The sequence below is a fragment of the Scyliorhinus canicula genome, chromosome 9 (genome assembly GCF_902713615.1).
Source record: "Scyliorhinus canicula chromosome 9, sScyCan1.1, whole genome shotgun sequence".
Lineage (NCBI taxonomy): Eukaryota > Metazoa > Chordata > Chondrichthyes > Carcharhiniformes > Scyliorhinidae > Scyliorhinus > Scyliorhinus canicula.
Window position 1 is genome coordinate 129,971,365 of NC_052154.1, and position 12,260 is coordinate 129,983,624.

Genomic DNA, 12,260 nt, shown 5'->3' on the forward strand with positions numbered 1-12,260 from the left:
CCCCAACTGAAACTTCACGCCTCATCTTCACATAGGCCTCCTTCTTCCTCTTAACAAGAGATTCCACTTCTTTGGTAAACCACGGTTCCCTCGCTCTACCCATTCCTCCCTGCCTGACTGGTACGTACTTATCAAGAACACGCAATAGCTGTTCCTTGAACAAGCTCCACATATCCAGTGTGCCCAACCCTTGCAGCCTACTTCTCCAACCTACACATCCTAAGTCATGTCTAATGGCATCATAATTGCCCTTCCCCCAGCTATAACTCTTGCCCTGCGGGGTATACTTATCCCTTTCCATCACTAATGTAAAGGTCACCGAATTATGGTCACTGTTTCCAAAGTGCTCACCTACCTCCAGATCTAACACCTGGCCTGGTTCATTACCCAAAACCAAATCCAATGTGGCCTCGCCTCTTGTTGGCCTGTCAACATATTGTGTCAGGAAACCTTCCTGCACACATTGTACAAAGAACGACCCATCTAATGTACTCGAACTATATCTTTTCCAGTCAATATTTGGAAAGTTAAAGTCTCCCATAACAACTACCCTGTTACTTTCGCTCTTTTCCAGAATCATCTTCGCCATCCTTTCCTCTACATCCCTAGAACTATTAGGTGGCCTATAGAAAACTCCCAACCGGGTGACCTGAATCCCTCCTGCCTGCACCATCCCTGTAGCCACGTGTTTAATTGCTCTCTCTCCCTATTCCTCGTCTCACTATCACGTGGCACGGGCAACAACCCAGAGATAACAACTCTGTTTGTTCTCGCTCTGAGCTTCCATCCTAGCTCCCTAAAGGCCTGCCTGACATCCTTGTCCCCTTTCCTACCTATGTCGTTAGTGCCAATGTGGACTACGACTTGGGGCTGCTCCCCCTCCCCCTTAAGGACCCGGCAAACACGATCCGAGACATCACGTACCCTTGCACCTGGGAGGCAACATACCAAACGTGAGTCTCTCTCGCTCCCACAAAATCTCCTATCTGTGCCCCTGACTATTGAGTCTCCAATTACTAATGTTCTACTCCTTTCCCCCCTTCCCTTCTGAGCAACAGGGACAGACTCCGTGCCAGAGGCCCGTACCCCATGGCTTACCCCTGGTAAGTCGTCCCCCCCAGAAGTATCCAAAACGGTATACTTGTTACTCAGGGGAACGACCGCAGGGGGTCCCTGCACTGACTGCTTCTTCCCAGTCCCTCTTACAGTTACCCATCTATCTCCAGTCTTTGGTGTAACTACTTCCCTGAAGCTCCTATCTATGACCACCTCTGCCTCCCGAATGATCCGAAGTTCATCCAGCTCAAGCTCCAGGTCCCTAACACGGTTTTTGAGGAGCTGGAGTTGGGTGCACTTCCCACAGATGAAATCAGCAGGGACACTGACGGCGTCCCTCACCTCAAACATTCTGCAGGAGGAGCATTGTACTGCCTTCCCTGACATCACCTCTAGATTTAAAAAAAACAAGAAAAAGAAAAAGAAAGGAAGAGCTTACCTGATATTACCTCAAACCCTGCTCCCGCTGAAAGGTAAGCAAATTTAAAGGCACTCACTCACCTTCATGACAGGCCCCTGCTCCCGCTTCCCAACCACCGTAGGGTGGGAAACACTCATGAAGTGTTTCGGGTTTAACTGTCACTTGCCAACAGCCCCTCCACAAACCACCTTCAACTTAGGCTGACCGCACTGCACGTATGCAAATTTCCCCAGAACAGCTGATCAGTAGCTCTACTCTGCTGCCCTCTGCTGGATGCTTCCCTTCACTCAAACTCCTCGGGTCTTCTTCGCAGGTACACCTTCAAATTAGGCTGACCGCACTGCACGTATGCAAATTTCCCCAGAACAGCTGATCAGTAGCTCTGCTCTGCTGCCCTCTGCTGGATCATGTCAACTCGAACGAGACCAGGCGGTCAACTACATAGGCTTCAGCAATGGGGGGTGGGGGGGTCGACCCAGCTGGCTCAGGTGACCCCAATGCCCCTTGACCAAAAACAAACAAGATCACACAGAATCAGAGGTCAGAAGGCCAATCAAACCCAGGCCTCAGAAACAGGATTAAATTTGATCCATCAAATTTGAACTGCTCGGCCTCCAGATTGAGATTCCTGAAACATCGCAGCCATTTTTCAAACTTGGCTGGGAACTTCTCCACACCTCACAGGAGACACCAGGCATGACCAGGCGCTTCACCAGGTCCCCTTCATCCACACTCAAATTCTTCCCGATGGACGACAGGCCACGTAACAGGAACCTAACTGCGCAGAGATAGACCTCCATCAGAGACAGTGATTTCTCTGCTACAAGAACCTCCTCATGCGCCACCCCTGCCTCCAGAGAGACTCCTCGCAACTCTTAAAATTGGGACTTAATGTCCTGCACCGCAGAGCCAAGACTAACAGAAGGATCACCTTCACCGCTCGCAGCTGTATCGTCCAGGCGGCAAACCTCTTAAAGGCAGCTGCTTCACCAAAGACGAGGCCCCACCTCAACTTCTTCCAACTACCACCAATCAAGAAGGATTAAAGCATATTGTCTTATCTCAAAGTGCTAAAACATTAACTAACAAATCTCAGAACATAGTAAAAGCCATGTAAACCGAAAAAAGACAGAAAAGCAATGTGCACAAGGATAAAAACTATGACTGAAAGATCAGCAGAGCTGGAGCTGATGAAAATGCAGCCACTCCTGCATTCACATCACATGATTCCCCCCATGACACTATTTATAAGAGCAAAGGGGTTGAGTCCATCGTTCATCCCTCAACCAACAACTGAAAAAATATTATTTAGTCATTACCACATTCAAGTTTGTGGACATGTTTGTGTCTGTGCACAAATTGATTGCTGTGTTTTTAAACTTATAACAACCGTGTTACAGATAGGGACAGATGTGAGATAATTTCCCCATTTTCTCACATCTTGGCTGACCTCAACAAGGCATATTTTTGAGAAAGAGTGTTTTTCCCCTTTGCACTGTGACACAAAACAGAGTTTCTTGTAAAATCAAAAAAAGATAAATATTTATTCTTCATAACACCCAAAAAAGTCACCTACACTCACTCCCCAAGCATACATACAAACACACAAAGAAATGATTTCTATAGATTTACATGCACTTACATTATTAACAGAGTAAAAAGAAACAAGTCCCTTGTTTATACAGTACTTTTGTTGGAGAGCGGACTCTTTTGATTCACTAGAGACAATGGAAGTTGGAAGGTTTAGACTGTTTCAAACAAAATTGTGGCTGACTTCCAGCAGTAAAGAAATATTGTCGTGCAGATGAAACAAATAAACCCCTTTCCTCCAAGGTGACTTTTGAGGTAGGATCTTCCTTGTTTTCGGGCAAGAGATGGTTTCCCCTTTGGTCTTCACATCCCAGATTGACCCACTGGGCAATCCTTGTAGATCAATAAGGCATTGACCATCTCCAATCTGTTTCTCTCGTGTGGCAACAGTATCTATGTATTTCATTGTCCAGACAATGGGCTGATGGCAGATGTAAATGACACACAATGGTGAATGAATGATTTTCCAGCAACACTGCAGCTACAGTTAGCCTCTGAAGAGTCTTTATTTGAAATTCCATCTTTGTGGGACCAGCCAGTCTGGTAGCGATGGTCATATGTCTCCCATTGGAATGGTGAAAAGTGGTCAATCAGCATCTGGGAAGACCATTTATATATTACATAACTTCCCAGAAACAAGTTCAGGAATGACTGCCTGCCTGTACAGAAACCCCCAAAAAAGTAACCTGCCTCTCCGGGGTTCATTTTCTGAAGGTACAGTGCCTATATCTGTTGTTGCTTTTTAAAAGTAGAATGTCGATCTCATAATAAGCTCAATGACCACAACAACAGTGACCACACTGAAACATGGAGTTAATTAGCAGTAAAGCACTCTGGGCACCCCAAAAGATTTATATTACATGATTAGCCCTCTCCTGCTTGGGTGCTTGACTAATGTTGCTCTGAAAATTCAAAAGATGCGCCAAAGTGCATGGTTTCGAATCAATCACTCTCTCCTTTGCCCATTCTCTGGACAAATGTGAATTGCCAAGGATGATGGGACTTCAACAGAAATAGAGCCAAAAGTGTTTGCAATCAACAAAGATAAAGTTACTGGAATGTATGATGAGGCCTTCTTGGAAGGCTGGCATATGCAGTTGGATAGATGGAAATCTAATGTCCAGTCACAAATGGTTTTGAAGGCAAGTCTTGACAAAATATGTTCAGAAAGCCTATATATCTAGTTATAGTCTCAAAAAATTAACTAGCTGATTAACAAACCATCTGGCATAGTCAATATTCAAATAAATTACTTCTTCATCAAAGAAATAAGGTCCCATTATAAATGATCTTCAATCTTATTTCCTATAGTACAATTTAAAGAACTTAATTGGCTTCAAAGCACTTTGGGACACCAAGGTTGTGAAAAGTGCTACATAAATGCAAGTCTTTATTTTCTTTCAAGCCTCTTTTGTGTGAAGCTGGGAACAGGAACTCAGAAGTTCTCTCTCAAAACACCAAAGTTCATGTTTCTGAGAATTCCCCAATAAGAGATCATAAGACAAAAGGACAGATTAACATCTTCTGGGATGATTCCAAACTTATTGTGGAAGTATTGTGTTGTTTAGTGTCTTTCCATATCATTTTGCTTCTATGTTACTTTAGTTGCTGTAAATAAATCAGACAAAGTAGTTTTGTTTTCCTTTATGCTATTGTTCTGAGCAAATATAAACGGCATGTGGGCAAATCCATCCATTCACCAGCAAGCGATTTGCTACAAGTTCAGGGTTGCATTGCTAAACTTACGGAAGAGAATAAAGACAGAAGTTTCAGTTGACAGGTGACTCAGCCTACTCAGTGGAACAGGTTGGTTAGCTCAGTTGGCTGGGTGGCTGATTCGTGATGCGGAGCAAAAGTAACAGCGCGGGTTCAATTCCCATACTGGCTGAAGACTCCTGCCTTCACAACCTTGCCCACACCCGAGGTGTGGTGACCCTCAGGTTAAATCACCACCAGTCAGCTCTCTCTCAAAGAGGAGAGCAGTCTATGGGTCCTCTGGGACTGCAGCAACATTTTTTCTTTCCTGAAACTCTAACCTAGCAGGGAATAAGAGAAAGGTACCAAGGAAAAAATACAAATTGTACAAAGGAGGATCAGTATCCTCAGCTCTGCACCAAATACACAAATCAAACTCCTGTCAGCTTTCCTCTGAGCAACCATTAAACACACCCTCACCAACTCTTTCCTTTAATTTGCCATTTGAAAGTCAGTCACTCATTAAGAGTTATAATGAAGTGTTACAGGATTTTATGCAGTTCACAATTAGACATGTTGTGGCAAATGATTAGTTACCGCTCAGGACTTCCAACTTTCAGGAATTTGAAACAAAATTACACAATCTGAGAAACAAGTCACACAAGCACACCTCTGCAGAATGTACAGCAGATCGCACAACCCGTCAAATCATTTACCTTGTGCATTGTGCCGCGTGTCTTTGTGAAATGCACATTATAACAGAGGGCACCGTGTACGACATGTGACAGCGAGCTACAGAGCAAGTAAATGTCTCTCTTTCTTACCTGGGATTACCATCAATATCAGTGGTATCAGTTCTCTGTGGAGCATCATGAGACACAGCAAGTCGCAGCCAATCCAATTTTCGTGACTTTGGCTGAAGAATGGTCTCTAACAGATGCAATCTGCTCACAGAAAAGAGACAAGTCTTTAGTTCAGCGTCAGACAATTATTTGCAGAGAACACAATTTCTCTGACCTCCACAGTGTCTGAAGACCGCTTCCATTATATATTTTTTAAATCCCCCTAATGATGCCCTGTTCTCTTTTAAAAGCTGGATAGAGTTCCACAGTACTTTGTCCTCAGAGCCAGTTTGCACACAAAAGATTTTCACAGTGGGGGAGAAAGAGGCATTATTGGACAAGTCAACCTTTATACCTCTCTCCCAATTTTGATTTCCACTCAGAGCTAACCTTAAATTGCCCAAAGACAAAATTAGCCCCAACGAACTCTGGCAGGAATTTTGACTGTGGACAATATAGCCTAGTCGAGCATGATCCTCCCTTAACCCAAGATGAACACACGCAGCTTTGTGTGAACAAAGAACAAAGAAAATTACAGCACAGGAACAGGCCCTTCGGCCCTCCCAGCGTGCGCCGATCCAGATCCTTTATCTAAACCTGTTGCCTATTTTCCAAAGATCTACTTCTCTCTGTTCCCCACCCGTTCATATGCATCTTAAATTATGCTATTGTGCCTCTACCACCTCCGCTGACAAAGTGTTCCAGGCACCCACCACCCTCTGATTAAAAAACTTTCCACGCACATCTCCCTTAAACTTTCCCCCTCTCACCTTGAAATCATGACCCCTTGTAATTGACACCCCCACTCTTGGAAAAAGCTTGTTGCTATCGACCCTGTCCATACCTCTCTTCATTTTGTAGACCTCAATCAGGTCCCCCCCTTAACCTCCGTCTTTCCAACGAAAACAATCCTAATCTACTCAACCTTTCTTCATAGCTAACACCTTCCAGACCAGGCAACATCCTGGTGCACCTCCTCTGCACCCTCTCTAAAGCATCCACATCCTTCTGGTAATGTGGCGACCAGAACTGCACGCAGTATTCCAAATGTGGCCTAACCAAAGTCCTATACAACTGTAACATGACCTGCCGACTCTTGTACTCAATACCCCGTCCGATGAAGGCAAGCACGCTGTATGCCTTCTTGACCACTCTATCAACCTGCGTTGCCACCTTCAGTGTACAATGGGCCTGAACTCCCAGATCTCTCTGTACATCAATTTTCCCCAGGACTCTTCCATTGACCATATAGTCTGCTCTTGAGTTAGATCTTCCAAAATGCATCACCTTGCATTTGTCTGGATTGAACTCCATCTGCCATTTCTCTGCCCAACTCTCCAATCTATCTATATTTTGCTGTATTCTCTGACAGTCCTCCTCGCTATCTGCAACTCCACCAATCTTAGTATCATCTGCAAACTTGCTCATCAGACCACTTATACCTTCGTCCAGATCATTTATGTATATCATAAACAACAGTGGTTCGAGCACGGATACCTGTGGAACACCACTCGTCACCCTTCTCCATTTTGATACACTCCCTTCCACCACTACTTTAAAAAAAAAAAAATTTAGCGTATCCAATTATTTTTTTCCAATTACGGGGCAATTCAGCGTGGCAAATCCACCCAACCTGCACATCTTTGGGTTGTGGGGGTGAAACCCACGCAGGCACGGGGAGAACGTGCAAACTCCACACGGACAGTGACGCAGGGCTGGGATTCGAACCCGGGTCCTCAGCGCCGTAGGCAGCAATGCTAACCACTGTGCCACCGTGCTGCCCACCTTCCACCACTACTCTGTCTCTTGTTGCCCAGCCAGATCTTTATCCATCTAGCTAGTACACCCTGAACCGCATACGACTTCACTTTTTCCATCAACCTGCCATGGGAAACTTTATCAAATGCTTTACTGAAGTGCATGTAAATGACATCTACAGCCCTTCCCTCATCAATTAACTTTGTCACTTCCTCAAAGAATTCTATTAGGTTTGTAAGACATGACCTTCCCTGCACAAAACCATGCAGCTTATCACTGCTAAGTCTATTTTCTTCCAAATGTGAATAGATCCTATCCCTCAGTATCTTCTCCAACAGTTTGCCTACCACTGACGTCAAGCTCACAGGTCTATAATTCCCTGGATTATCCCTGCTACCCTTCTTAAACAAAGGGACAACATTAGCAATTCTCCAGTCCTCCGGGACCTCACCCGTGCTCAAGGATGCTGCAAAGATATCTGTTAAGGCCCCAGCTATTTTGTCCCTCGCCTCCCTGAGTAACCTGGGATAGATCCCATCCGGTCTTGGGGACTTGTCCACCTTAATGCCTTTTAGAATACCCAAAACCTCCCCCTTCCTTATGCCGACATGACCTAGAGTATTTAAACATCCATCCCTAGCCTCAACATCCATCATATCCCTCTCCTTGGTGAATACCGATGCAAAGTACTCATTAAGAATCTTACTCATTTCCTCTGACTCCACGCATAAATTCCCTCTTTTGTCTTTGAGTGGGCCAATCCTTTCTCTAGTTACCCTCTTGCTCCTTATATACGAATAAAAGGCTTTGGGATTTTCCTTAACCCTGTTAGCCAAAGATATTTCATGACCCTTTTAGCCCTCTTTATTGCGCGTTTGAGATTTGTCCTACTTTCCCGATAAGCTTCATCAGTTTTGAGTCGCCTCGATCTTATGTATGCTTCCTTTTTCATCTTAGCTAGTCTCACAATTCCACCCATGGTTCCCTAATCTTGCCATTTCTATCTCTCATTTTCACAGGAACATGTCTGTCCTGCACACTAATCAACCTTTCCTTAAGACTCCCACATTTCAAATGTGGATTTACCCTTAAACAGCTGCTCCCAATCCACATTCCAGAGCTCCTACCGAATTTCTTTAGGACCACTCTCGTCTTTGTCCATGAGTTTTCTTAAACTTATGGAATTGTGATTGCTATTCCCAAAGCAATCACCGACTGAAACGTCAACCACCTGGCCGGGATCATTCCTCAATACCAGGTTCAGTATGGCCCCTTCCCGAGTTGGACTATTTACATACTGCTCTAAAAATCTTTCCTGGATGCTCCTTACAAATTCTGCTCCATCTACGCCTCCAACACTACATGAGTCCCATTCAATGTTGGGGAAGTTAAAATCTCCCATCACAACCACCCTATTGCTCCTACATTGTTCTATAATCTGTCTACATATTTGTACCTCTACTTCACGCTCGCTTTTGGGAGGCCTATAGTAAAATCCCAACAATGTTACTGCACCCTTCCTATTTCTTAGCTCTATCCATATTGCCTCACTGCTCAAATCCTCCATCGTGCCCTCCTTAATCACAGCTGTGATATCATCTCTGACCAGTCATGCAACTCCTCCACCCCTTTTACCTCCCTCTCTATCCCTCCTGAAGCATCTATACCCTGGGATGTTTAGTTGCCAGTCTTGCCCTTCCCTCAACCAAGTCTCAGTAATACCAATAACATCATATTCCCAGGTACTAATCCAAGCCCTAAGTTCATCTGCCTTACCTGCTACACTTCTCGCATTAAAACAAATGTACCTCAGACCACCTGTCCCTTCGCGATCATCATCTCTTCCCTGTCTACTCTTCCCCTTAGTCACATTGAGTTTATTATCTAGTACCTTATTGGCTTTAGTTGCTGCCTCTTTACTGACCTCTAACTTCCTAATCTGGTTCCCATCCCCCTGCCACATTAGTTTAAAACCTCCCCAACAATGTTAGCAAAAGCACTCCCGAGGACATTGGTTCCAGTCCTGCCCAGGTGTAGACCATCCGATTTGTAATGGTCCCACCAACCCCAGAACCGGTTCCAATTTCCCAAAAATCTGAACCCCTCCCTCCTGCACCATCTCTCAAGCCACGTATTCATTCTGACTATTCTTAAATTTCTACTCTGACTGTTCTGTGGCACTGGTAGCAATCCTGAGATTACTACCTTTGAGGTCCTACTTTTTAACTTATCTCCTAACTCCCTAAATTCTGATTGTAGGACTTCATCCTGTTTTTTACCTCTATCGTTGGTGCCTATATGCACCACGACAACTGGCTGTTCACCCACCCCCTTCAGTATGTCCTGCAGCCGATCTGAGACATCCCTGACCCGTGCACCCGGGAGGCAACATACCATTCGGGAGTCTCGTTTTCGACCACAGAAACGCCTGTCTACTCCCCTTACGATTGAATCCCCTATGACTATAGCCCTGCCAGTCTTTTTCCTGCCCTTCTGTGCAGCAGAGCCAGCCACGGTGCCATGAGCCTGGCTACTACTGCCTTCCCCTGGTGAGTCATCTCCCCCAACAGTATCCAAAACAGTATACCTGTTTTGGAGGGAGATGACCGCAGGGGACACCTGCACTCCCTTCCTGCTCTTTCTCTGCCTTTTGGTCACCCATTCCCCGTCTCCCTCACCAATCCTAATCTGCGGTGTGACCAACTCACTGGGGGGCCAATGGATAGTAACGAGGAGCAGGGACACGAGACACTGATGGAATTTGCCTCTCCCTTACTCAAATTTAGCATACTTTTTTTTGAATAACTGATTATAGAAGGCATTTTCAATATATACATAACCAAGAAATACATAAGCCAACGACGGCAACAGGAAACAACCCCCCACCCCCCTCCACACCCTGCTACCACCCCGGCAACCGGCCTCCTTTTCCATTTTTTCACCCCACCCAAACTGGAAATAAAACAATCCCCCCCCCCCCCCCCCCCCCCCCCCCCCTTGACTCAATACTGCTTAAAGAAGTCAATGCACAGTTTCCACCTCAAGGTGAACCCCTCCTTCATACTTTGAATGGCAAACTTGATCTTTTCCAAATGGAGGAACCTTGACAAATTGTTCACCCATACCCCTGCCTTCAGCGGCTCGGTGTCCCGCCAGTACAACAAAATCTGTCTACGGGCAATCAGGGAGGCAAGGCCAACACGTCGCCCTCTCTCCCCACCTGTATTGCCGGATTCTCCGACACTCCAAATATTGCCACCTCCAGATTCAAGCTACCTCTACCCCTAAAATCTTTGACATTATGTCCAAAAATCCCCTCCAAAACCCCCTCAACCTCAAAACACGGCCAAAACATATGCACGTGATTCACCGTCCTCCCCACACAGCACCCACACTCATCCTCCATCCCTGGAAAGAACAGACTCATCCTGGAAACCGTCACGTGGGCCCTGTGTACCACCTTAAATTGGATGCAGCCTATTCTTGCACATGATCAGGATGCATTCACCCTCTGTAGAGTTTCCCTCCACACTTCGGCCCCAAAGCCCCACCCAACTTCTCCTCCCACTTACGCTCAACCTCCTCCACGGGAGCACTCTCCCTCTTCATCAACACTGCACACTTGTCCGCAACGCTGCCCTTTCCCATTTCATCCTCGGACAGGGAGTTTATCCTGCAGCACCAGGGGCAACAGCAAGCAACGGCACCACCTTCCAAATGAAGTCCCTAACCTGCACATATCTGAACCAATTCCTCTTCGGTAACAGTTACCCCACCCCCCCCAACCTCCCTCCCACCCCCTCCCTCTCTCTCTTCCTCCCCCCCCCCCCCAACTTCCCTCTCGCCCCCTCTCTCTCTTCCTCCCCCCCCCACCCCCCCGTGAACCTCCCTCTCCCGAAGCAAATCCCTAAAATATTCTATCCCCACCTGCTACAACCCCCGGAACCTCACATCCAACCCCACCAGCACAAATCTATGAATATCGCAAATCAGCAGCCACAGAGACATGCCTTCCAATCCAAAGTGCTGTCGACACTGGTTCCAAAGCCTCAGTGCTAACACCACCATCGATCTTGTAGAGTACTTGATCAGTAAAAACAGAAGGCACGCCAACAACAGTGCCCTCAAGCTGGTCCCCTTACACGAGGCCGCCTCCTTCTGCCCCCAAACTGACCGCTCCTCCACCGCCCATTTCATAACCATTGCAATATTTGCTGCCCAGTAGTAGTTCAATAGGCTCGCAACCCCGCCCCCCACCCCATCAATCCCTCTCCAAGAACACCCTCCTAATCCGCAGAGCCTTTACCGCCCACTCAAGCCTCACAATCAAACCATTACCCTTCCTTAAAAAGAACACAAACAAAAACTTCAGCAACACAGTCATCTTTACTGTCTAGATCCGGCCTGCCAGCGACAATGGCACTCAACCCACCTCTTAAAGTCTGACTTCATTTCCACCACCAACCTCACCAAGTTCAATTTATGCAGCTTGGCCCAACTCCATGTCACCTGTATCCCAAAGTAGCAAAAGCTCACCCCCACAAGCCGAAGCAGCAGTTTCCCCAACCTCCTCTCCTGTCTCCTTGCATTAATTGGGAATATCTTGCTTTTCGCCATATTAAGCTTGTACCCTCATAAGCGGGCAATGCCCCTAAAATCCCCATGATCCTGTCAAAGTTCCCGGCCAGGTCTGATATCTATAGCAGGAGATCATCCGCATACAAAGAAACTCGGTGCTCAACCACCCCCCCGCTAATTTCCTCAAACCCCTCAGCTCCCTCCATTGCCAGCAGTTCAATCGCAGTGGAGAGAGCAGGCACCCCTGCCTTGTCCCTCAGCGTAACCTAAAATAATCCGAGCTGACGTTGTTCGTCCAAACACTCACCTTAGTGTCCTTA

At 46.3% G+C, this 12,260-nt stretch overlaps 1 protein-coding gene across 5 annotated transcripts in view; it reads right to left on the reverse strand.

The window, feature by feature from the left end:
- Positions 1–12,260, reverse strand: part of hps5 (HPS5 biogenesis of lysosomal organelles complex 2 subunit 2) — an 84,553-nt gene that overhangs the window by 8,325 nt on the left and 63,968 nt on the right. For 4 of the 5 annotated variants that reach the window (XM_038807584.1, XM_038807586.1, XM_038807585.1 and 1 more), the window contains one exon: positions 5,587–5,706. In XM_038807584.1, coding sequence (XP_038663512.1) covers positions 5,587–5,706 — 120 coding nt within the window. Of the gene's footprint in view, positions 1–1,892; positions 3,665–5,586; positions 5,707–12,260 lie in introns of those variants that run through there. The other variant, XM_038807587.1, reaches the window with a different exon arrangement.